Source organism: Myotis daubentonii, chromosome 12 (genome assembly GCF_963259705.1).
Source record: "Myotis daubentonii chromosome 12, mMyoDau2.1, whole genome shotgun sequence".
In the NCBI taxonomy this organism is placed as follows: domain Eukaryota; kingdom Metazoa; phylum Chordata; class Mammalia; order Chiroptera; family Vespertilionidae; genus Myotis; species Myotis daubentonii.
In genome coordinates, this window is record NC_081851.1 from 26,200,724 (window position 1) to 26,223,735 (window position 23,012).

Below are 23,012 nucleotides of genomic sequence, written 5' to 3' on the forward strand. Positions count from 1 at the left end.
CAACCTGCGAGGGAGTCGGGGCTTCTGGCCAAAGTCAAAGAGACCAGGCTGCTCCACGGGCCAAGGGGCAGAGCTGCCTCCGCCTCCCGCTGGGCAGGACGCCTTGCAGGGTGGCCTCTCCGCCACAAGTCTGGGCGCCGGCGGCGCGAACCAGCCCTCGGACAGGCGCCATGTGGCTCACCCTGGTGCTGCTGGCCGCGCTGCTGCTGCTGCTGGCCGTCCTCCGCCAAGTTTACTCAGGCAGCTCCCCCAACCCTTTCTCCGAGGACGTCACACGGCCCCCCGCGCCCCTGGTGACCGACAAGGAGGCCCGGAAGAAGGTTCTGAAACAAGGTCAGTGGAAAGGACCTTGCGGTCGGAGGCTGCACCGATTTGCGGCTTCTTTCCGGCAGGGCGAGCGGCTGCCAGACCTGGGCCTCCGTTTCTCCCTGTGCAAAGTGCCGGGGAGGCTGGAGGCTCGTGGAGGCGCCCGCTGTAGTGTCCGCCTCCAACCGGCGCCCTTGCTGGGCAGGCTGGGCAACAGTGGACGCATGGACGCGCGCACTGTCCTCTGTGTGCCAAGGTCTTGGCAATGTCAAGTCCAGACTCTGTCTCTCTCCCCCCCACCCCCACGCCAACCTGTATCCAGCTTTATTAAAGATGCTTTTCATAAATAATCATGGTATTTCAAGGCAGGACATGGTAGACAATCCTTCACAGTGTACAACAACTTTCAAACTCTACTCGTCAATAGACTACGAAAATCAGAAAGCCGCTATAAGACCCAATGAAGTTTTCATCTGATGCTCAGAACAAGGGGAGTTTAGAGTGAGGGTTGACATTTCACATTAAGCATGTTGTTTAGCAACTTTTCACAAACCCATCCTCACTTTCAGGCAATGAAAGGAAAAAGGCAGATTTGTAGATCCATAGTCGAACATGCTTTTTGGGGTCATGTCCCAAGAAGTCTCTGGGCTTAAGGGAGTCAGGTCTGTGCTTAAAATGGAGAGGGAGGAAAGGAATTAAAATGATTTTTAGTTTTGCCACACCACAGTGTGTTTGTGCCAAGGTGGCTAGCATCAAGTGATCCCTCCTCTCACCAACTGAGCTACCCAGCCAGGGCAGGAATCAGTAACTGAGCCAGGGTTGCAGGTTTGATCCCCGGTCAGGACACATACAAGAATCCTCTATAATAAAAGGTTAATATGCTAATTAGACCGGATGTCCTTCCAGACGTCCTTCCGGACCAAGCCGGCCCACAGCTGCAAGGGACAGATCCAGGCAGCTGCCCTCAGCTGCAAAGGCCTACTCTTGCACGAATTTTGTGCACCAGGCCTCTAGTGCATAAATAAATAGAACAACAAATTGATCTCTCTCTCACACACACACACCCCTCTTTCAAATAAATTTAAAAAAATTTACTGATTCCTACTGTCTTTGAGAGTGGGGAAAATCCCCATGTATATAGCAACTTTGGTTAAATCAGTTCAGATCAAACCAAATCACTTTGCTGGTCCTGAGCAGTTCCCAGATAAAATGTTTGTGATATTCTACTAAGGATTCTCTGCCAAACTGCTCTAGACTTCTAGCACTGGGCAAGCTAGAGAGGTCTTCCTTAGTTTCCATGTCTTTGCTACCCTTTCCTGAGAAGCCCACCCTCCATCTCCTCCCTCTGCTGCAGCTTTCTCAGCCAGCCGGGTGCCCGAGAAGCTGGACGTGGTGGTGATTGGCAGTGGCATTGGGGGCCTGGCTGCAGCCGCGATTCTGGCCAAAGCTGGCAAGCGAGTTCTGGTGCTGGAACAGCACACCAAGGCGGGAGGCTGTTGTCATACCTTTGGAAAGGATGGCCTCGAGTTTGACACAGGTAAGGTTTATGTGGAAAAGGCTTGGGCGCATGCTCGATCTTCAGGAGGCTTGGAGCATCGTGGGATGATAGCTTTTCTGTTGTTTTGGAGGCCCTGTTTTCTCTCTGGGCGCCTCTTTGCTTGTCTGACAGCTACACCCATTGGGAGCTGGAATGGCAGGGATCTGGTGGTTTCTGCTCTAACTCCTCCCTTCAGCACGGGTGGGTAGACTCCTCTGGTGTGGATTCAGCCAAGCAGGACAACCTCTCTCACCTTGCGTCCTGGTCTGGGGCTCAGTCCCCTTATCCCTAAGACACCTTGTTTGTCTGTCTCCGCACAGGAATCCATTATATTGGGAGGATGCAGGAAGGCAGCTTGAACCGTTTTATCTTGGACCAGATCACTGAGGGGCAGCTGGACTGGGCTGCTTTGTCCTCTCCCTTTGACGTCATGGTACTCGAAGGGCCCAGTGGTCGAAAGGAGTTCCCCATGTACAGCGGGGAGAAAGCCTACATTCAGGGTCTCAAGGAGAAGTTTCCCCAGGAAGAAGCTGCCATTGACAAGTATATAAAGCTGGTTAAGGTAACATGGACATGCTAAGGATCCCCTTGTTTATTCCTGACAAGGCTGACCTCCATGTGGGGAGGCAGGAAGGGAGGAACAGTCATGTCTGTCCTGAACTCAGTCCCCTCCAGAGCTGGCCTCTGTGCCTCTGGAGCAGGGGCTTGGCAGCTGCCACTCTCACTCTGGCCTCTGGGGGGCGCCATGCTCTCCTTCCTGACAAGGCTGGCTTCTGTGTCTTCAGATCGCTACCCTTTTTTACTTCATCTGAGATCAGATTGGGATTTTTGTTTTCTTTTGAAAATACATATATTTTTATTGATTTCAGAGAGGAAGGGAGAGAGATAGAAACATCAATGATGAGAGAGAATCATTGATCAGCTGCCTCTGCCCCCACACTGGGGATCTAGCCCATAACCCAGGCAAGTGCCCTGATTGGGAACTGAACTGTGACCTCCTGGTCCAAAGGTCAATGCTCAACCACTGAGCCACACCGGCTGGGCAAGATTGGTATTTTTCTAAAGGAATTTAGGCAGTAAGTGAAAAAACAAAACGACTCATTTGAGTGTAGAATGGGAAGAATTCACAGAGAAGAGGTTTTTAAAAATCCAACTTCAGCCCAAGTTCCGCCATGGTAAGTGTTGCTGGGCCTGCAAGCTAATGGAATGGTGATTCTGTCACAGCAGTTCTAGAAATGAGACCTGTTCGTTTTCTTTCCAGCTGGCATCCAGGGGAGCCTTTCATGCCATCTTGTTGAAGACCCTCCCGCTGCCTGTGGCTCAGTTCCTCGGCAGGTGTGGGCTGCTCACCTGGTTCTCTCCATTCCTTCGCGGGTCCACGCAGAGCCTGGCCGAGGCCCTGCAGCAGCTGCCGGCCTCCCGGGAGCTCCAGGCGGTGCTCAGCTACATCTTCCCCACGTATGGTGGGTACTGGCCTTGGGCAGCTCCTGGCGGAGGCGCGCCCTCCTGGCTCTCAGTGTTTCTTCCTGAATGTACTTGGCGGGCTGAAATGCAGCATAAACCCCAGGCCCCTGGAGTTTATGGATGGGAAGTCTGCCTACCTACCTGCAGGACTCCCTGGTAAAATTTCGTCATCCACACCCTGGACGATTGTCCTTTTCTACCAGCACTGTCCTCCCCAGTCTTGGCTGCATGGCAGTTTGCAGGGAGGACATTTCCAGTGGCCCCAAGATCCGTAAGGTACCCCATATTTTCATGGAGACCGGCCCTCTGGCTCCCCCGGGCATCATTTGAACCCTGGGAAGGAGAGACTCAGACTTCATGTTCTCTGCCAGGAGTTGGTGTTCCCTTCTGACTGTTGCTGCTGCTGCATTTGCCTCATGGCCCCTCCTTCCTTCTGTAGGCGTGACCCCGAGCCGCACCGCCTTTTCCATGCATGCTCTGCTGGTTGACCACTACATAAAAGGAGCCTTTTATCCTCGAGGGGGTTCTAGTGAAATCGCCTTTCACATCATCCCTGTGATTCAGCGGGCTGGGGGCGCTGTCCTGACGAAGGCTTCTGTGCAGAGTGTGTTGCTGGACTCAGCTGGGAAAGCCTGTGGTGAGAGCCCTGCGCTTCGTGGGCCCGGCGCTGGGGTGGGAGAGACCTGGGCTGCAGGGAAAAGAAAGCACTGAGGGTGGAAAGTGTAGCAGGACCGACTTCCAAATGGGGTTAAAGGCTGGAATCTGCCCCAGAGCAGGGTTTACAACTGGAATCTGCCCCAGAGTAGGGCTCGGGGAGTTATTCATCTGGAGATAAAGAGGACATAGGAAACATTGCGTGGTTTGCAACGACCAGCATTTAACCATTTATTCAATAGATAAGAATAGTTACCTGGTAATGCATAACCTCCTTGAGTGTAGGGGCTGTCTCTTTAATACTTGCCTATAGATTTTAGCACATAATAGAGGTTCAATAAATGTGTGTTGGCAGTTAATGGAATGAATACGTGATCTGGGCACTCCCTAGGGCAGTGTGGGGGCCCTCAACCTGCTAATGCAGAGTGGGGCCTAGAACCCTGTTATCCTGGCTCAGGTCTTTGCTGTAATCTGCACGGAAAGTCAAAATCCCACTGTAGAAGGACTTCATTAGGAGAGGCCAATGCAAGGAAGGACTCTGGGAAACAGAGCAGGCCATCCACAATGCGTGGGTCCTTAAGAAGCATCAGGGAAGGCGCCAGAGAGGCCTGAGAAAATAGGGCTGGTGTGACGGTGAAGTCAGCAGAGGGACCTGTCAAGGAGGTGGCGAGTGGGTGGCCCCGTGCCCCACAAAGATCCCGGGGAAGAGGCCACCAGCAGTCTCTGAGAACACACTCGCAGAAGAGAGTAGGACGTGGCTGGTGGTAAGGAAGAGGTGGCTGTCAGTAGCTGTGAGGTTTTCTCTCCTCTTCACGGGCAAGTTCTTCCAGCCTCAAGGGGTCCATGAAGCAAGGTGGATTTATCAGTTCAATTAAACTCAGTTTAGAATATATTTACCTGTGTTTTTCATGAGCTAGGCCAGTTGATTTCGTCTCTGAAATCAACAAAGTTTGCCAACCAGGGAGCTAGGCGATAAAAGATGAAAATAAAAAGACAAGACCTAATCTCTTACCTCAGGAAGCTTCAGGTCTCATAAGGAAGATGGCTGATTTAATGTATGTGCCACACAGAGGCACATGCTAAAGCTGGAGGTGAAGTAAAGGATGGCGGAACAAGGAAGGCCTCAGAGGGAGGAGGCAGGGGCGCTCGAGCCAGGTCATAAAGGGTCAGAAGATGGGGGGGAGTGGGGCACATCTGTACGCGTGTCAACAATAAAAATATATGTAAGCCATAAAGGGTCAGAAGAAGCTAGTCAGAGGTTGGGGGAGGTTATTCCAGGCAAGGGGAACAGAAGGTGCAAAGGCATGAAAGAGCTGAGTATTATAAGGCAGTAGAAACTGCCATTTTCGTAGGTCAGAGATGGTTGACCATCAGCTTTTTTTTCTGGATGTACCTATGGTTTGGTGAGTGGTCAGAAATGAGGCGGACACACAGTAGGAACCAGGTCGTGGAAGGCTGATAGGAGGGGTCAGTGTGAAGATTGTTGGGTTTAGCTCAAGAAAAGGGAGCCCACCCGGATGGGGAGGCAGCTGGGGAGGGCGAGCGCAGAGCAGTTGTGGGACACGCTCAGAGTGCTTGAGGACTTTGCAGTTTTGCCTGGGGTGTGCCCGTCTGGCCTAGGTGGCCCAGACGCCCAGGTCTGAGAAAATGAAGTGGAGGCTGGGAGAGACCTGTGGGGGATATGAGCCTTTCTTTCCCTCCCGGGGCGCACAGAACCTCAGTCATGCTCTTGTGCCTGCAGGTGTCAGTGTGAAGAAGGGTCAAGAGCTGGTGAATGTCCACTGCCCCATCGTGATCTCTGACGCAGGACTGTTCAATACCTACAAGTACCTACTGCCAGAGACTGCCCGCTGTCTGCCAGGTAAGACGGGGCTGTGTGGCTCTCTCCCGCGGTCCCCGGCATCGCTGCTCTAGAGCAGCTCACTCAGGCGGGCTGATGCTTTTCCCAGGGTGATGGCTGCCCTCTGTGCTTAGGCAGAAAAGGTGGACACTCTGGTCTCTAACTTGCTGCTCTGTGTAGGAGTTGGGGAAACAACTTTGTATCACATCACCCCGAAGACCCTTTGATCCTCATTTATCTCTTCATGCTTGGCATAGTCACTCCTTCCCCCTCATAACCTCAACCACTTCCCCGCTCCTCTTTTAAGATTCCGTTCCAAGTTGCCCATTTCCGGTTTTCTTACATCTTAAGTCGTCTCTCTAGTGGTGAATGATGGTGGGTAGAGTCCAGAAGGAACATTTCTTGGGTTTTCCTTAAGCTTGTGGTATGAATCCTGCTTCCTTCCTTAAGTTCTCACTTATTCTGAGTGGGGAAGACTGGTCTGGCATTATCAGTAAGGGAAGCTCAGGCTGGCGTGGAGAAGAAAGGCCTCATAAAATTGTTGTGTGCCGTATTGGGATCAAGGTTATATTTTCCTGTCTCTCTCAGGAATCATATTGGGGCTGAGCCTTTCTTCTGTTCCTTGAACCCTGTGCCCAAAAGCTGGGCACCAGGTAGAAATAAGCCTCAATGCAGCCATCTTTTCTGGTAGACCACATCTAAAAACAAAGCCTGGCCCAGCTGGTGTGGCTCAGTGGTTGAGCGTCACCATGAACCAGGAGGTCATGGTTGATTCCTAGTCAGGGCACATGCCTAGGTTGTGGGCTCATCCCCAGTAGGGGGCGGGCAGGAGATGGCTGATCGATTTCTCTCTCTCATCATTGATGTTTCTATCTCTCCCTCTCTTTTCCTCTATGAAATCAAGAAAAATATATTTGAAAAAAGAAAAGCCTGGTTTTGTGGAGGAGGAGGTAGACATATTTGTCTGTTGTGTTGTGTTTTGTTTTGTAATCAATTTTAGAGAGAAAGAGGAAGGGAGAAAGAGAAAGATGGACAGAATAACATCGATTTTTTGTTACACCTATTTATGCATTCATTGGTTGATTCTTGTATGTGCCCTGAGTGGGGATCGAACCCACAACCTTGGTGTATTGCCAGGACAGCGCTCTAACCAACTGAGCTACCCAACCAGGGCAGGTGGTAGACCTATTTGTGGTTGGCCCTGGGTAGGTCTGTGCGAGCGGCTTTGTCGTGGTGTTTGATCCTCCTCGCCACCTGGGAGAGAGCCGTCATCGTGCTGATGTTGGTGGCTGGGGAAACAGGCCGTGAACGTGGAGTTACTTCTCAAGGCCGCCTGTTTGAAGGTGGCAAGCTGGGACGGGAATGCTCGCGCGCCTGGCTCTGAGCTGAGGGGCACGGGGTTTCCAGAGAAAAGGCCTCACTAAGGGTGGAGAGCAGGTCAGCCCGTGAGGAACATGGGCTCAGCCAAATAAGGTGAGAGGTAACTGTTTTGAAATGGACTTCAGGATGTTGTGTAACTAGAAGCTACTGGTGTGATCGGAGGAGAGGAGGCCGCTGGCCGGGAAGGGACCAGTGACCTAGGGGGTAGGGAGGGGTGTAGCTGAAGGCCTCCGGCTGGGGCTGGGGGTGGAGAGAAAGGAGCAGCTCAGATGCTGTCTCGATAGGAAGGCGTGGAGGAGCCCAGGGAGCAGTGGAAGGAGCGCTCCACCTCACGGTGGGGTTTGCGGCTGCTCTTTGAGGAGCTGGGGAAGGTGGGTTGCAGAGTAGGTTCAGTAGAAAAGTGAGGGCCTGGATTTCCTCCTGGGGGAGGGTGGGTGGGTGGCGGTCGTCATTGTCCCTGTGGTATGTGTTTGACTGAAAACAGCCTTCTTGTTCCTCTGCCTCACTTAGCTGGGCCTCAGCCAGCATCTGCGGCCAGCGGAGGCCTCCTCCCTCAGACGGGGTAAGCTGAGTGGGGTGAGGCTGAGACTGCCCGGTGCAGGGCAAGGGGGCGGGGCTGGGTGGCTGACCAACAGACTGCCTTTCGTACTTCCTGCCTCCCTCTGTCCCTGGACCTTTGATCCTGGGTCCCACCCAGGCCTGCCTTCTCTCCAGGCCACATGCTACCTGTCCAGCTTGCCTTCCCTCACTGTATGGGAATAGCTGTCACTGCCCTTAGGTCCCTCAGCCCTGAGAACCAGTGAATTCCAACTTGAGAACATTTCAGGCAGCGGCAGGGTGACGCTTAATTCAGAGGCCCCAGCGTGGGGACTCCTTTGTTTCTAGCCGTTTGGGGTGGAAGTTTTCATGGTTCCACCCGCCTCTCAGAGATGGGAACCAGACACCTGCTGGCCTGTGGGACAGGTAGAGCAGGAGGGGTCAAGGGTGGAGGTGGGATGGTCAGGCAGAGGGAACCTTTGTGGATGGGAGCGCCTTTCTTAAATCCCACTGCTGAGCCTTGAGAGGGGTTGGAGCAGAAGTTTTTTGAGTGGGAAAGACTGGTCTCATGATGTCAATAAGGGAAGCCAAGGCTGGCGTGGAGAAAAAGGCTTGGTACACTGTGCCTTGTTTGGGACCCTCGGTTATATTTCCTGCCAGGTATATGGTCCCTGGACCTCTTCCTTCTGGCTGGGGAGAGGGAAAGCGGGCTAGGTGGAGGTGGTTGCTGTTCTCAGGGGCTTCCCAAGACCTTGGAGGTTTCACTTCTGGGCCCTTGGTTCTCTCTGTGCCCACCCAACCCAACCTGGACAGGGCGTGCCAGCAGTGAGGTTACCCTGGAGGCTGGGACCCAGGTGGTGAGCTCCTGCGGCTCCAGGGCGGTCCACTGCTCCGTACTGGGATGGGGGAGCCCCCACTCCCCTCCTCATGGCTGGGTTGTCCAAGGCCAGTGTCCTGCTGTAATTGTTATAACACTCCCTTTTGCTCTCCAAAGTGGCCTGTTTTCGATAGATTCTATGTCACGCTGCCCATAGCACTCATTCTTTGCAGCCTAGAGGAGGGCATCCAGCTTGTTTCAGGAGAGTCTTTTCCAATAGACAGACAGCGTATCTGATTCCTTAAAGCATCCCCAGCACCTACAGAGGAGTCAGCACATTTTGGGTCCTCCACAGATAGTTGTCAAATGAACGGGCAGAGCAGCCAGTGTTAACCCTCAAGCAGGGGCTCGGATGGTCCTGGGAAGAACAGAGGATAGGAATCTGTAGGAGCAATTTCTGGGTGACTGGTCTGGGGTGCTTTGAAGAGAGGTGGGGAAGGCCAGCTGCTTAGTCCAGGGGACATCGGACGGCTGTTGCCTCCCTCCTGTTCTGTTCTTCCCTCTCCCGGCCGAATCCTGAAACGCCGGGTGCCAGGAGTGCTGTTTGCTTTTGTCCATCTGCATTGCTGGTCGTTTGAGGCCTTGTACTGACTGTACTGCACATTGAGAACTGTGTATGTTCATTTATTAGGTGGCTTATTTTCAAGTTCATACTGAAATTAAGGCTTATAAGGAGGTACTGTTCATATCTGTGATCTTTGTAGCATGGAGCCCAGTCATCCACTCCTAATTGAGACATTAGGGCAGTGGTTCTCAACCTTTGGCCCTTTAAATACAGTTCCTTATGTTGTGACCCAACCATAAAATTATTTTCGTTGCTACTTCATAACTGTAATGTTGCTACTGTTATGAATCGTCATGTAAATATCTGATATGCAGGATGGTCTTGGGCGACCCCTGTGAAAGGGTCCTTCGACCACCAAAGGGGTTGCGACCCACAGGTTGAGAACCGCTGCATTAGGGGAAGATTGGAGGCAGTTAGCCGGAGACTGTCCTGCAGGCGCTGTGAGCCAGCTCGGGGAGGCTGGGCGCTACCTGCTTCTAAAAGTGCTTAGAGCAGAAGTGGGTGGAGGCAGAAGAGTAGGAGTCTGGCATTGTGGCCTTCACAGGCGGAGACAGGAGAGCAGGCTCTTGCCAATTAATTATTTCAACCCTTGCAGTTGAAATGACACTATAAAAATGGCCCGGGCGCTAGGCTGGCAGCTGAGGCTGCAGACACAGCGAGCAGGCTCAGCAGGCTCCCCTGGGGCCGGGCACCACGGCTGGCCGCCGTGCACACAGCGCTCACCAGCTCTCTTTGGCAGGTGTGAAGCAGCAGCTAGAGATGGTGCGGCCCGGCTTGGGCATGTTCTCTGTCTTCATGTGTCTGCGAGGCACCAAGAAGGACCTGGGGCTGCCGGCCACCAACCACTATGTTTATTTTGACACAGACATGGACAAGGCGTAAGGCGTGTGTGTGCATGCGGGGGGAGAGGGTGTCAGCATGGGCCCACTGCCCACAGGGCCCTTGCTTCTTCCCGGGATGCCCGGGAGTCAGTGCAAGAGGTGGAATGGGAGGGGGTGGGCAAGCACTGACTCCAGGAAGGGCTGTTGTGCGCCTAGGCCAGTGATGGCGAACCTATGACACACGTGTCAGAGGTGACATGCGAACTCATTTTTTTGGTTGATTTTTCTTTGTTAAATGGCATTTAAATATATAAAATAAATATCAAAAATATAAATCTTTGTTTTACTATGGTTGCAAAGATCAAAAAATTTCTATATGTGACACAGCACCAGAGTTAAGTTAGGGTTTTTCAAAATGCTGACACGCCGAGCTCAAAAGGTTCGCCATCACTGGCCTAGGCTGTCCCTCAGCTCCATCCCTGGTGGTGAGGGGGTGTCCATGGGGATGAACTGTCCTTGGGGCGTGCTGGTGGCTGTGAGGACCAAGGTCTTGGGCCGGGCAGCCACACTCCTCTCACCCTCAGGATGGAGCACTACCTGTCTATGCCGAGGGAAAAGGCTGCCGCACACATGCCCTTTCTCATAATTGCTCCCTCATCAGCTAAGGACCCGACTTGGGAGGACCGATTCCCAGGTGGGGCTTGAGGTCCTGAGGTCCCGGGGAGGGGGTTGGGGCGGGAGGGGCCAGGCAGCAGTAATCCAGCTCTGCCTCCCCAGACCGGTCCACAGTGGTCGTGCTGGGGCCCACCTGCTATGAGTGGTTTGAGGAGTGGCGGGACGAACCCAACGGAAAGCGGAGCAGCGACTACGAGACCCTCAAGTCCTCCTTTGTTGAAGCCTCTCTGTCGGTTGTCCTGAAGCTGTTCCCACAGCTCGAGGGAAAGGTAGATAGACCACGTGATTGTACCATTTCTCAACTTCCTTTGGGCCAGGGAAATAAAACCCCGAGATACCTGAGCTCCGGGGAAGGCAGGGAACCCATGCAGGCCGTCAACTCATTCAAGGAGAGAAGAGGAAAGATGAGCATCTCACAAGGTCTCACTCCCACCCTGTGGCTGCCTTTTTTGTTTCTTAGGTCGACAGTGTGACCGGAGGATCCCCGCTGACCAATCAGTTCTATCTGGCTGCTTACCAGGGAGCCTGCTATGGGGCTGACCACGACCTGGGCCGCTTGCATCCTCACGCGATAGCCTCCATCAGGCCCCAAAGCCCCATCCCCAACCTCTACCTGACAGGTACACTGACCTGCCTCATTTTGCCAGGAGCTGCGCCCCTAGGCCTCCGTATCACCCACAGTCCTCTGTTCCTGTCCTCAGGTCTTTCTGCCCCTGCAGCTCCCACACCTGCAGGCTGTCGACCTGGGCTGATTTGAAGCCGCCTCTGGGTGACCCCAGCACAGAGGGATGGACACGAGAGCCCTCGTCCTCTCCCACTTGTGGCTGCTCATGGTCTCTGCTCTTGTCTCCTAGGCCAAGACACCTTCGTCTGCGGGTTGATGGGGGCCACTCACGGGGCCCTTCTGTGCAGCAGCGCCATCCTGAAGCGGAACGTGTACCTAGACCTGAAGAAGCTGGGTTCAAGGATCCAGGCACAGAAAAAGAAGAATTAGTCCGGTCAGGGATGCGCTAGATGAATTTGGCTGGTGCTGTGGCACAGCCTGACTCAGGCATGTCTTTCAGCATTAGTTTCTGCTCGCACGAAGCACTCTCATTCGTTTTTGATTTCTGAATGGAGATCCGACCCGCAGGTCTCCCACAGATCACAGTTCTTAACTGAAGCTCTTCCAGCTGGGGCAGGGGGTGATCTTCCACCTTTCACAACACACTAACTACTAAGGCCCGGTGTGGGCTGCTGATTTGGATAGCTGGATAGCCTTAATGTCTCCCCAGCAGTGCTCTGCACCCCACCCCCATACCTCCTAACAGTCAAACCAAATATTAATTTTTGTTGTTAATCCTCACCCAAAGATTTTTTTTTTCTATTGACTTTTAGAGAGAGTGAAAGGGAGGGGGAGAGAGGCAGAGAGAAACATTGATGTGAGAGAGACACATCAATTGGTTGCCTCCCACATGCGCCCCAACTGGCGCTGGGGATCAAGCCTGCAACCAAGGTACATGCCCTTGACTGGAATTGAACCCAGAACCTTTCAGTTCTCGGGCCGACACTCTATCCACTGAGCCAAACCAGCTAGGGAAAACCGAATATTCTTGAAAGTGTTGGTCCAGTTGTCCCGAGGCTTCTCTCATCACTCGAAAGTGCTCTGCTGCAGTCTACACTGTTAAGGAAGAAGGGTGTCCAACAAGGGTTAGTCAAAGCCTGGGCATGGTTTTGGTTACAGGTTCAGAGGCCTCCATATCCCATTTTTTGCTGGTTCTAATGGCTCGCTCAGGGGTGGAAACATGCCTGCGACAGGCTCATTGCGGTTGTGGGGGCTGGAAGAATAACAAATACCAGTTTGCAAGGTGTGTGTTTAGAAGATAATATTCAATTCCTATGCAGCCAAGGTCCTAGATTTGTCTTCCTTATGATGCTCAGGATGGCAGCACTGAGACACGCCCTTATGGAGCTTATACCGGAGCCTCAAGGCTTATCTTTCAAAGATAACAAAGGGTGACATTGGTAGCCAGGGCACAGGCTGGAAAGGTGATGTCACTGGGGTTGAAGCGGTCCGCAAGGGCATTCCAGGCCAAGGGGACAGCAGAGGACAAGTGCCAAGAGTAAATGAATGATGACCACGGGCCCAGCTACCTCCTAGACTAGACCATGGGCTGCCTGGTGGGGAGGACTGGGGCTGCAAATCAGTCACCATCACAACACAGAAAGCTACAGGATGCGTACAACCCTGGGATGGCGTTTCCTGTTTATTGGAGATTGGATGGGAAAGTAAATGAAGACTACAGGTTAAGAATAAAAGGACCTTTCACTTGTGTTAGGCCTCATATCACACAATTCTAATACAATATTAATAAATTCAATGATTTTATAGCTTTACCATTTGAAATTTATTTGTTTCTGCAATGATACAAAATTACATCAAGTGGCATTCACAGAAGCTCAGGAAAACATTAGATACTGAAAAATACTTATCATTAGACCAAATAAGCTTTAAAAATAATTACAGTTAAGTTACAAAAGCTGAAAATACAAAACACTGCAAAACAGTGGCAATCTACTAAGTGATAAACAAAGAAGGGAAACAACATCAACCATTAACGCGGCAGCTTTTGGAATTCAAGGAGCATCTATCATATATACACATCAGTGTGAGGAAGCTGGCTTTGATGGCAGCTTAAAACTACACAGCTCAGACTCAACCTTTTAACAGAAGAGTTTGGGATAGGAAGTTTACATGTGGCTTGTGGAACTAGCTAAGTTGAGTTTCAGTCTTGGCTCTGGATATACATTTAAAACTGAAAATCTCTTCCCAGGATCCTTAAGCCAGGCCATACCAAACACAACTTTCCCAGCAAGTTTTCAGAAAACGGCTGACAGAACTAGAAAGATTGATATATAGCACACTCTTCCCAGTTCATATGATTCAGCATGTTCAAGCATGCTAGCTTTCATCACACACGAGGCACTGGGTATCGAGTTACCCTGTAGAAACAAAGGACAGGCTTCCATTTTTTAATTTAAATGACATGAACTGGAGAACAAAACGAGAATCACCACGGGTAATTTTAGAGGTTTAGAATTCTATTGCCAAATATTTCTTTAAAAGCCATCATGGGCAGCCCAGCTGGCATGCTCAGTTGTTGAGCGTGGACCTATGAACCAGGAGGTCACGGTTTGATTGCCGGTCAGGGCACATGCTCAGGTTGCAGGCTCAATCCCCAGTACGGGGCCCGCAGGAGGCAGCCGATCAATGATTCTCTCTCATAATTGATGTTTCTCTCTCTCCTCCCTTCCTCTCTGAAATCAATAAAAAAATACATATTTTAAAAAGCCATCATGGGAAAAGAAATGTCAAAGTATATATAACTAATTGTCAGGTCGTTCCAAGTTGTCTTAGCCTTTTGAGATAAGACTGGCTTTCCATTGCCCTGGCTGGGTAACTCAGTTGGTTAGAGCATTGTCCCCACACACCGAGGTTGCTGGTTCGATCCCCAGTCAGGGGGCATACAAGAATCAACCAATGGATGGATAAATCAGTGGAACAACAAATTGATGTTCTCACAATCTCTCCTTTCCTCTCTCTCAAAAATAATTTAAAGACTGGCCTTTCACTCCCTCAGAGCCCAGAAATGGACTCTTTAAATATTCTACTCAGTAATCTATCAGGAAAACAAGCTCCTCTATTACATCCATGACTGAAGCATAGATGCGTCCAAATAGAAATCACCCTTCAACCAAAGGCTGGGCAGGAAAGGAAGCACACGGCTGCCTAGAGGGGTGCCTCTCGGCTCCCTGAACCTCACTGCCTGACCCCACCCCGGCTTGAGAGATGCCTCAGCCAGCTCGCCCTCATCCACAGAATCTCTAAGAACACATGCTTCAAGTAATCTCAAAAAGACAACTGCCCAGATAACAAGTTTTCCTTTGGCGTGAGAGATTTCCTTCAGTGCAATTTTTAAAGTGAAACTTAAATTCTATACTCTCACCACAAGAAATGATATTTCTCAGACTCAAAAAGTGGAACTGTGTGGAATCCACAATACTACCCACCTTTCTGCTCTCCTCTTTATGGGACAGCAACCAAAAAGGCTGTGTGAGGCTTCAGTTAAGTCGCAGCCAGATGTCCTGAACAAAGAAAACTTTTGCAAGAACTGAAGTACTGAGGAATGTCACTCTGCTAGGCAGATGAGACTGTAGTTTGATTTTCTTGGGGAGACCAGAGACATCAGATACTGACTGCCCTGCTTTGCTAAAGTTCCAAAATCTGTGACTGCCATTATTAAGAGCTACTAAAGTAGAAGAGGAGGAGTCCATCCAGGTTGGGGAAGTTAGGAAGGTACACAGGAAAACCTGAGCTGGGCCCTGAGGAAACAAATTTTGGGGAAGTAAGGGAAAGAGGGGAGCAACTATGGGAAGCCAGGGAATGGAGGACACCGCAAGAACAAAAAAGCACAGAGGCCAGTAGGGCACCCAACAATAGGGGCTTTTGGCCTGGCTAGACTGTAGAGAGACAGGCAGGGCAGTGCCCCTCTGCAAGTCCTGAATACAAAAGAGCCTATAAACTTGCCTCTAGGCCATGGGGGACACAGAAGCTTCAGATCAGGGCAAGTGTTTCAGAAAGGTCAATCTGGTCTCTGCACACAAGAGAAGATGGACAGGAGAACCAATAAAGGTGGCTCCTGAAAAAGATCTGGGAGAGAGGCGGAATGGGTGTGGGACAGGGAAGCAAGGAAATGGAAAGAAAGATTGCAGCTGGAGACATTTTTTTAAAAAAGCATAGGACTTTTGTGACAAGAGATAAAAATGGTATAAGTTTGTAGTTTGTAGTTGAGAGGATTAAAGAAATTGGGCAGTTGAAAGGGACAGTGTAATCTGTAGAAAAAAATGATTTAAAAATTTTTAGGACAACCATGCTGAAAAGAACACACAACAGGACTGTTTCTTTGGGAACTATGCCAAGGATAAAGACATGGGAATGAAGAATGAATGAATTTCTGAGGAGACAAAGGAGTTTTTTTGTTTGTTAAAAATCTGTTGTTGTTAATCCTCACCTGAGGATATTTTTCCATTGATTTTTAGAGAGTGGAAAGGAGGGGGAGAGACAGAGAGAGAAACATTGATGAGGCACATTGATTGGTTGCTTCCCACACATGACCAGGGCTAGGGATTGAGCTGACAATGAGCTATGTACCTTGGGCCAGAACCAAACCCGGGACCCTTCAGTCCGAGGGCTGACGCTCTATCCACTGACCCAAACCGGCTAGGGTGACAAAGGAGTTCTTGACATAAGGACACTTTGTCAAAGAAACCAAAAGAGGGGAATTTCTATTTGGATGGTCAACAGTGTCCAATTCTATCAAGATCAAGACTAAGTTTTGAGAACAAGCCATTGGATTTGATGATTTGAAACTATGGAACAACACTTAGTAGAAAGACAGGGACCAAAGTGAGCTTGTAAAGGTTATGAAGAGAGTGAATGACAAAGTAATGGAAGCAACACTTACTGAAGAAGTTGAAGAGCAGACTCAGTAACAAATAGGATGGATGGGGGCTGGGGCGGTGTTGTGTAAGCATGAAGGTTGGAGAAAGTGTTAGTGTAGATGGGCTGAAATAGAAAACATTAGAAGAGGGAAGGCAGGGACAGGGGAGACAGAAAAGGGAATATAATAACCAAGGTCTTAGGGAATGCTAGGGGAGCCTGACAGAAGAATCCTCAGACTGGAGGAAAGTATTATAGACTGGTGCACAAGTAAAGAAATGATGACAAGAAGAGCATTCAGTCATTCTTGATCTCCACTAACAGGTTCCTGCAATGAATGAAAACCTCAACTGGAAGCCATGCACTGTTCTAAGCAAAGTGGACGATGATAATATGACAAACACGTGGTCCCTTCTTTAGACTGACTTCTTCCATAGCACAGAATTCGTCATATTCCCCTCACTTCCCACATCTTTGTATTTCTTGAGATCAGTTAGTCTATTTCAGTTTTTCCTTTGCAGAAACAACTCTTGAAGGCTCTCTATAATAGGATAACATGACTAGAGCGACATAAAACTTCACACAGTGTGACCTAAGACATTACTCTCAGTTACCCCAGGGGAACTCTGTGAATTTCTTAAATTTTAATAACCCTTCCCATGGGATAGAAGTTTTACTAACTACCCCTACTTAGCATTTTATATTAGATGAGAGGACCATTAATTAGGTTAAGGTAAAAGAAAGAGCCTGGTTAGTTTCTAAATATGTCTATTTTGTCTGTTTTAGGCAACAGAGGCAAAACAGAGTTTGTGGGGAACCTATTTCATAGGTTCTTTGAAAAAAACGCAAACCCAAACCAAAACCCTCCTATTTGTTTTCTTGCACATGAACTTACTCTAATTCAAAAAGTTCCTGTTATGGTTATAAGAAAAAACAGTGCTTCAATAATCACAACTTTATTTCTAAAAATCTGCAATGGGAACAGTGGCTTTACAGCTCTACTCCCAGAAGCCCCAAGTTCAGTTTTATACTCAGTACAACCAAATGGAAGCTGACTCACTTTGTCTTACATAATATGAAAATGTGCTAGATGGGTTGAACCTGCAGGCAGTAAAGCATTTTTTTAAGCTATTGTTTTGGTTTACTGCTGAAGCATTTGAAAAGAATTGTGTTCAATGTAGCTTTTTGCCCATCAGCATTCACCTTGTAGATCTCTTGTAGGGCACAGCCCCCAAAGTAAGAGGCCCTGGTGGAAAGTACCTCAAGCAGCTGAGTTTTCTCCTAGGTCTGCAAAAATAAATAGTGGCGAGTGCAATGCTACTTTCTAGGGGTAATTTCACTACAGAGCCGAGGCCCAAGGCGCCCAGGGCGGTCAGCAGCACTAGCCTGCCAGGGGCTGGGATCTCCATTTGGTCAAAACTGGGTTCCCACCTTCTCGCTCCTTCTACTCATTCTAAGAGGGAAAGGACGGAAGACACCAGCGTAAATAATGGGAACAAAGGAGCACAGGGTCACTAAAGTGCCGGTGCAAAAACCAAAGCCATGCTCCTCACCCCCCCATGTCTGCCAGCCCGGACCTGCCACCAAACCCTAGAGGTATCTCTTAGTTCACAGTACTTTTATCTTCATTTATCTTGATTTAGAAACAAATCAGCAGGGAGGACGAGGTTCTCAAAAACAGAAAGATCAAATCTGAAACGAGAGTAACACAATGCATTGGTGATGTTCACCTTCTTCCAGAGGAATATAACTTACTGCTATGATTTTGGGGGTAAAAAAGATCTTAAGAGTTGCAGCTCAAAGAAAAAAAAAAAATCCAGAATTAAGACAAACTAACCCTCCACCATACAAACAGTAATTGATAAAATAAAAGCACGCAAAATTATTTAAAAATTCATTTTGAAATAAAACATACACTAGATGCCCAGCCAGCATGGCTCAGGTGGTTGAGCGCTGACCTACGAACCAGGAGGTCACAGTTCGATTCCCAGCCAGGGCACATGCCTGGGCTGTGGGCTCCATCCTCAGCAGGGGCGTGCAGGAGGCAGCTGATCAATGATTCTCTCTCATCACTGATGTTTCTATCTCTCTCTCCCTCTCCCTTCCTCTCTGAAATTAATAAAAATATATTTTAAAAAAAACACGTAAAAAAACCCATACACTAGAGAGATCCACACTTAGTGGAGGGAATACGGGAAGCTTAGCTTCTGCTTTACAGCATTCTGTAATTCTAAATTGTTTACATGTGCATTTTTTAAATCAGAAAAAGATTATAATAAACAGGAATGACAATCCTTAAAGTCAATTATCTGGAAAGGTACTTGGCCAGGGTTATACTGTGAGGCTGATCTACTGGGCCAGTCAGCAAGATGTTTTGAGCTGAGTGGCCTATTCTGTAGCTGGTATGAGCTGTACACATGAACTGTTCCCTGCAGGAGTCTGGGAACAACTCCCAGTTGGGCCGCCAGCAACTCTTCACCCTGCCCTTGCTGAGCTGCAGACGGGTGCATGCTGGCAGCAAGGCTGTGGGAGTACACTGAGCTCAGACAGGCTGCCTTTGGGGAGACCCTTACTCAGCTCCTGCTGCTGTGGGTGGAAGGAGGGCTTTGCTTTCTGGCAGAGGCATGGGTTGGCTGCATTCAGGAAATCTAGTCCACAATGCTTAGCGGGGCTGATCTGGGAAGTTGGAGGCCTATGTTTCTGAACTCGTTTATTTGTAGGGAGTGTAGTCTAGAGTTTTGCTCCCTAACACGTGATCCCAGCAGCATTTGGCGTCACCTAGGAACCTCCTAGAAATGTAGAAGCACAGGCTCCACCCCACAGCTAGTGAATCAGATTTGCTTTCTATCACAATGCCTATGAAAATCTGTGAAGTGCTGGTGTAGCACAAAAAGCACGGGATGGAAGCCTAGGGCGTTCCCATCAGGTCTTGATTTCGCCACGAACTTGAGGTGGGAATTTAAGTGGGGGGTAAATCATGACTTCTGGGCCTGAGTTTACTCGTCTGTCAAGGGAGGGAGCTGTTGTAACATACTTAAAGCTCTCTTCAGCTCTAACACTATAGACATGTGTACTTGATGTCTCTACTTAGTGATCTGAAAAGGGCAGGGGTAATGGTGGCAGCACCCCAGAACCAGCTGCTGCATCTGAGCCAAATGCCAGCCCACCACTGTGCCCAGCTGAGACTGCATAGCCCTCCCATGGACCTGGGTTTTCCTTCCTTACCTTCTGGTCCAAAAGCTGGTAGTCACTGGCCTTAGGCCGCCGAGTAAGTTTGGATTTTTTTCCTTCCAGGGCAAAAGCAATAATCTGGGGAAAGGAAAAAAAAAAAAGATTAACAACTGACTCTATAATGACATATTTCAGTTTTTGAAATTAGAGGTAATCACCTAGTAGTACATTTGTTAATAACCTGACAGTAAAAAGAGCAGTACACCCACAAGAAGGCCTATCTATATATATAAAACCCTAATATGCAAACAGACCAAACGGCAGAAAACCGAATAACCAAACAACTGGTCACTATGACATGCGCTGACTACCAGGGGGCATGCGCGGAACATGGCGGGCGTTGGCAGCAGGTGGTAGAGCGTGGAACATGGCGGGCATCAGCCGCGGCGGGATGGTGGAGCAGGTGAGCGGGAGTGCCAGACCAAGGTGGGGCACCGGTCACTGTCATCAGAGTGAGCCTCTGGTGGTTACTGAAAATTCTTTGCTCCCATGCACTATGGTCCCACCCGGCACTCGCACCTGCTGCCAGCACTGGCCCGGCTTACACCTGCAGCTGGCGCCGGAGCCACCACTAGCACCCACTGCCAGCACCCAGAGCCAGCCCCAATGGCTCAGGAGCAGGGGGAGGTGGAAAAGCCCTCAGGGGCGATCAGGCCAGCAGCTGCTGCTCATACCTGCTGCTGGTGCCGGCCCCAATCTCTCTGTGCCATCAGAGCATGGGAGCGGTGGTGGCGGCTGCCCGCAGACAGGGGAGGCGGAAGGGGGGCCATGGTGGGAGGGGGCATGGAGAATGGGCCGAGACCCGCCCCTGTGCCCACTGCAGCCTCATGGCCCAGTTCCTTTCAAGGTGCATGAATTCGTGCACTGGTTTAAATTATAACAATTTTAAGAACAGGGCTTAGTTCCATTACAATCCTGTGTACTGCTAAATCAGCAATGACAGAGGGAGGAAAGCTGTTCTGGGCTCTAGTTTGTGGCAGTCTGCTAATTTACTCACGAATACTCAAAGATCTGACAACTCCTCCCTGGAGAGCTGTAGGCTAAGACATTTCTTTTCTTTCCTTTTTTTTTTTTTTTTAAAGAAAACAAACAAATCATAATTATTTTTTTCTGCAAATGCACTCTTTCACTCCACACTTTGCCTCATCTTAACTTTACACTCATTTCATGCCTAAGGCTACTCTCCATGATGTTGAATGTAGAATAAGAATGCACCATTTTTAACTAAATGAGTCCCTCATTTCTTATAGCCACAGGCCTTATGGCCATCATGAATTGAACTCTCCAATTTTGACCAGTCTACAGAAACTACTAAATTCTTAGAGTTCAATAAGAAATGTAATTATTTTGTCATTGGAGTGATTACTGTGACACAGATACTACTTCACACGAAACCTTGCTAAAGAAATAAAAGATGAGTATCCCTCTGCAATTTCTGTTCTTTCTTCTAATCAGAAATTCAACTGACTACAAAGATAATCCCTGGGCTCTCTGCTGTTGATGTCAAAGATTATGTAATCATTCTTTCTGCCATTGTAGGGGGAAGACAAAAACTTAGCAAAGGAAGCTAGAAATGATGCACTGAAAGTGGAAACTGGAAGATAAGTGCTCCAACTACTTACAAACTGTCAGGTCCTCAGGTCCTCTGAGGCTGTGAAGGATCTAAGTTCAAGATTACAGGAGACCCCAAAGCAGGTCAGATCGTAATAACATCCTAACTTGGCACCTAATACAGCAGCAGAGAGCACTCAGAGCAAACAGTCATGAAAACAAATGATTTATAAAACAAGAGTAGAGCCCTAGCAGGTTCTGGAAAAAAACACCTGACATGTCATAAAATACCCAGTGCTCACAGGCAGGTAGTGATGAGTACTGGCCCATACACCAAGCTTTCAGGGTGAAAGACATCCCATTCCTCCTCTTAAGCTAACTGTTGACTTACCTTCCGCTTGTTGTGATAGGCAATATAGAGAACAGCAACAAGAATGGCTGCGGTCACCAGATATGCAAAGAAGTGACTGCTCTCCGCACTTCCAAGATTGTCCTTATAAAGGTCATCCTTCTTCCTATTTACGGAATCCAAAAGTGTCCCTGCAAGGTTCTCTCCAGAGGCAGGGCCAGGCATTTCCTTCTCTTCTTTGGGTGGAGAGCCCCCTTCAGGTTCAGGACTGTTTTCCGGGAACTGGTGGTCCTTATCGGACTTGCCAGGACTGTTTTCCGGGAACTGGTGGTCCTTATCCGACTTGCCAGGACTGTTTTCCGGGAACTGGTGGTCCTTATCCGACTTGCCAGGACTGTTTTCTGGGAACTGGTGGTCCTTATCCGACTTGCCAGGACTGTTTTCCGGGAACTGGTGGTCCTTATCCGACTTGCCAGGACTGTTTTCCGGGAACTGGTGGTCCTTATCCGACTTGCCAGGACTGTTTTCCGGGAACTGGTGGTCCTTATCCGACTTGCCAGGACTGTTTTCCGTGGACTGGTGGCCCTTATCCAACTTGTCAGGGCTGTTTTCTGTGGACTGGTGGCCCTTGTCCGGCTTGTCAGGACTGTTTCCTGTGGACTGGTGCTCCTTAACCAAGTTGCCAGGACTGTTTCCCGTGGACTGGTGGCCCTCATTTAACTTGCCAGGACTGTTTCCTGTGGACTTGTGGCCCTCATTTGACGTGCCAGGACTGTTTCCCGTGGACTGGTGGCCCCCATTTGACTTGCCAGGACTGTTTCCCATGGACTCGTGGTCCTCATTTGACGTGCCAGGACTGTTTCCCTTGGACTGGTGGTCCTTAACCAAGTTGCCAGGACTGTTTCCCGTGGACTGGTGGTCATTTGACTGGTTTGAGTTGTCTCCTGTGGACTGTTGCTGTGAGTCTGAACCAGCAGAGCTGACAGCCGTAAGTTGTGTCGGAGCCTGTGATTTATTCTGAGGCAGGAGGCTGGGGGAGAACTGGGTGGAGACTCTTTCTGTAGTCGTTATGTTCTTCTGAGTGGGTGACGGAGAAGTGGACTCCTCGGCTTCTGAAAGAGAGAAACCAGTTGGCCCTCAAGAGAGGCAGGCCGTGGCCCGCCCGTGTGGCTCAATGGTTGAGCGTGGACCTATGAACCAGGCGGTCAGGGGTCCATTTCCGGTCAGAGCTCATGCCGGGTTTCGGCTGGGTCCCCAGCAAGGGGTGTGGAGGAGGCAGCCGATCAATGATTCTCTCTCACCATTGATGTTTCTCTCTCTCCCTCCCTTCCTCTCTGAAATCAACTAAAAACAAAAACAAAACAAAGGCAGGCCGAGATAAAGGATACCTCAGAGCTGGAAGAGACTGGGGCAACCGGCAAACGGTGGCGGTGATGGCGAGGGGAGGGGTGAGTCGGACAGGGACGAAGCAAGCTCAGAAGGCAACGGGCCACGGTGAGGATGATGGGCCTGGCGGGCGAGAGTGGGATTTCCTTGGGGGCAGGGGTCTTACCCGCCGCTGCAACCATCAGGAGGACCAACGCAACCAGGAACCGCATCCTGCAGACTGTACTTCCGCCGTCTGCTGCTCTCGCGAGATCGCGCACGGACGCGTACTCATAGCCCCGCCCCTTCCTGCGCGCGTCTCCCGCCACGCCGCCGCCGAGGGGCCGGCCTGGGGAACGGCCGGGAGGTGTGGCGCTTCCT

At 50.0% G+C, this 23,012-nt stretch overlaps 2 protein-coding genes across 3 annotated transcripts; one reads left to right on the forward strand and one right to left on the reverse strand.

The window, feature by feature from the left end:
- Positions 1-29: 29 nt before the first annotated feature.
- Positions 30-13,032, forward strand: RETSAT (retinol saturase). Its single transcript, XM_059659294.1, has 11 exons — positions 30-333; positions 1,661-1,843; positions 2,164-2,405; positions 3,105-3,306; positions 3,747-3,944; positions 5,703-5,822; positions 9,900-10,038; positions 10,566-10,675; positions 10,759-10,925; positions 11,117-11,276; positions 11,511-13,032. The coding sequence occupies exons 1-11, from the start codon at positions 171-173 to the stop codon at positions 11,648-11,650; spliced, it is 1,824 nt and encodes a 607-aa protein (XP_059515277.1). The 5' UTR covers positions 30-170; the 3' UTR covers positions 11,651-13,032.
- A 2,890-nt stretch (positions 13,033-15,922) lies between these two features.
- Positions 15,923-22,998, reverse strand: TGOLN2 (trans-golgi network protein 2). Of its 2 annotated transcripts, none has more exons than XM_059659301.1 (4): positions 22,819-22,998; positions 21,309-22,375; positions 19,361-19,444; positions 15,923-17,827 (listed from the first exon to the last, which is right to left on the reverse strand). In XM_059659301.1, the coding sequence occupies exons 1-4, from the start codon at positions 22,862-22,864 to the stop codon at positions 17,822-17,824; spliced, it is 1,203 nt and encodes a 400-aa protein (XP_059515284.1). In that variant the 5' UTR covers positions 22,865-22,998; the 3' UTR covers positions 15,923-17,821. The 2 variants fall into 2 exon arrangements, with proteins under 2 accessions (XP_059515284.1, XP_059515283.1); XM_059659300.1 differs by having other exon boundaries at positions 21,309-22,378.
- Between the last annotated feature and the right edge of the window lie 14 nt (positions 22,999-23,012).

Excerpts from the sequence above, each read along its gene's own strand:
- RETSAT (XM_059659294.1), top strand. The coding sequence starts at position 171 with ATGTGGCTCACCCTGGTGCTGCTGGCCGCGCTGCTGCTGCTGCTGGCC. Across the intron at positions 5,823-9,899 it reads GACTGCCCGCTGTCTGCCAG|GTGTGAAGCAGCAGCTAGAG; the intron begins GTAAGACGGGGC and ends TCTCTTTGGCAG. Across the intron at positions 10,676-10,758 it reads TTGGGAGGACCGATTCCCAG|ACCGGTCCACAGTGGTCGTG; the intron begins GTGGGGCTTGAG and ends CTGCCTCCCCAG.
- TGOLN2 (XM_059659300.1), bottom strand. The coding sequence starts at position 22,864 with ATGCGGTTCCTGGTTGCGTTGGTCCTCCTGATGGTTGCAGCGGCGG. Across the intron at positions 22,379-22,818 it reads CCTGATGGTTGCAGCGGCGG|AAGCCGAGGAGTCCACTTCT; the intron begins GTAAGACCCCTG and ends TCTCTCTTTCAG. Across the intron at positions 19,445-21,308 it reads CCTATCACAACAAGCGGAAG|ATTATTGCTTTTGCCCTGGA; the intron begins GTAAGTCAACAG and ends TCCTTTCCCCAG.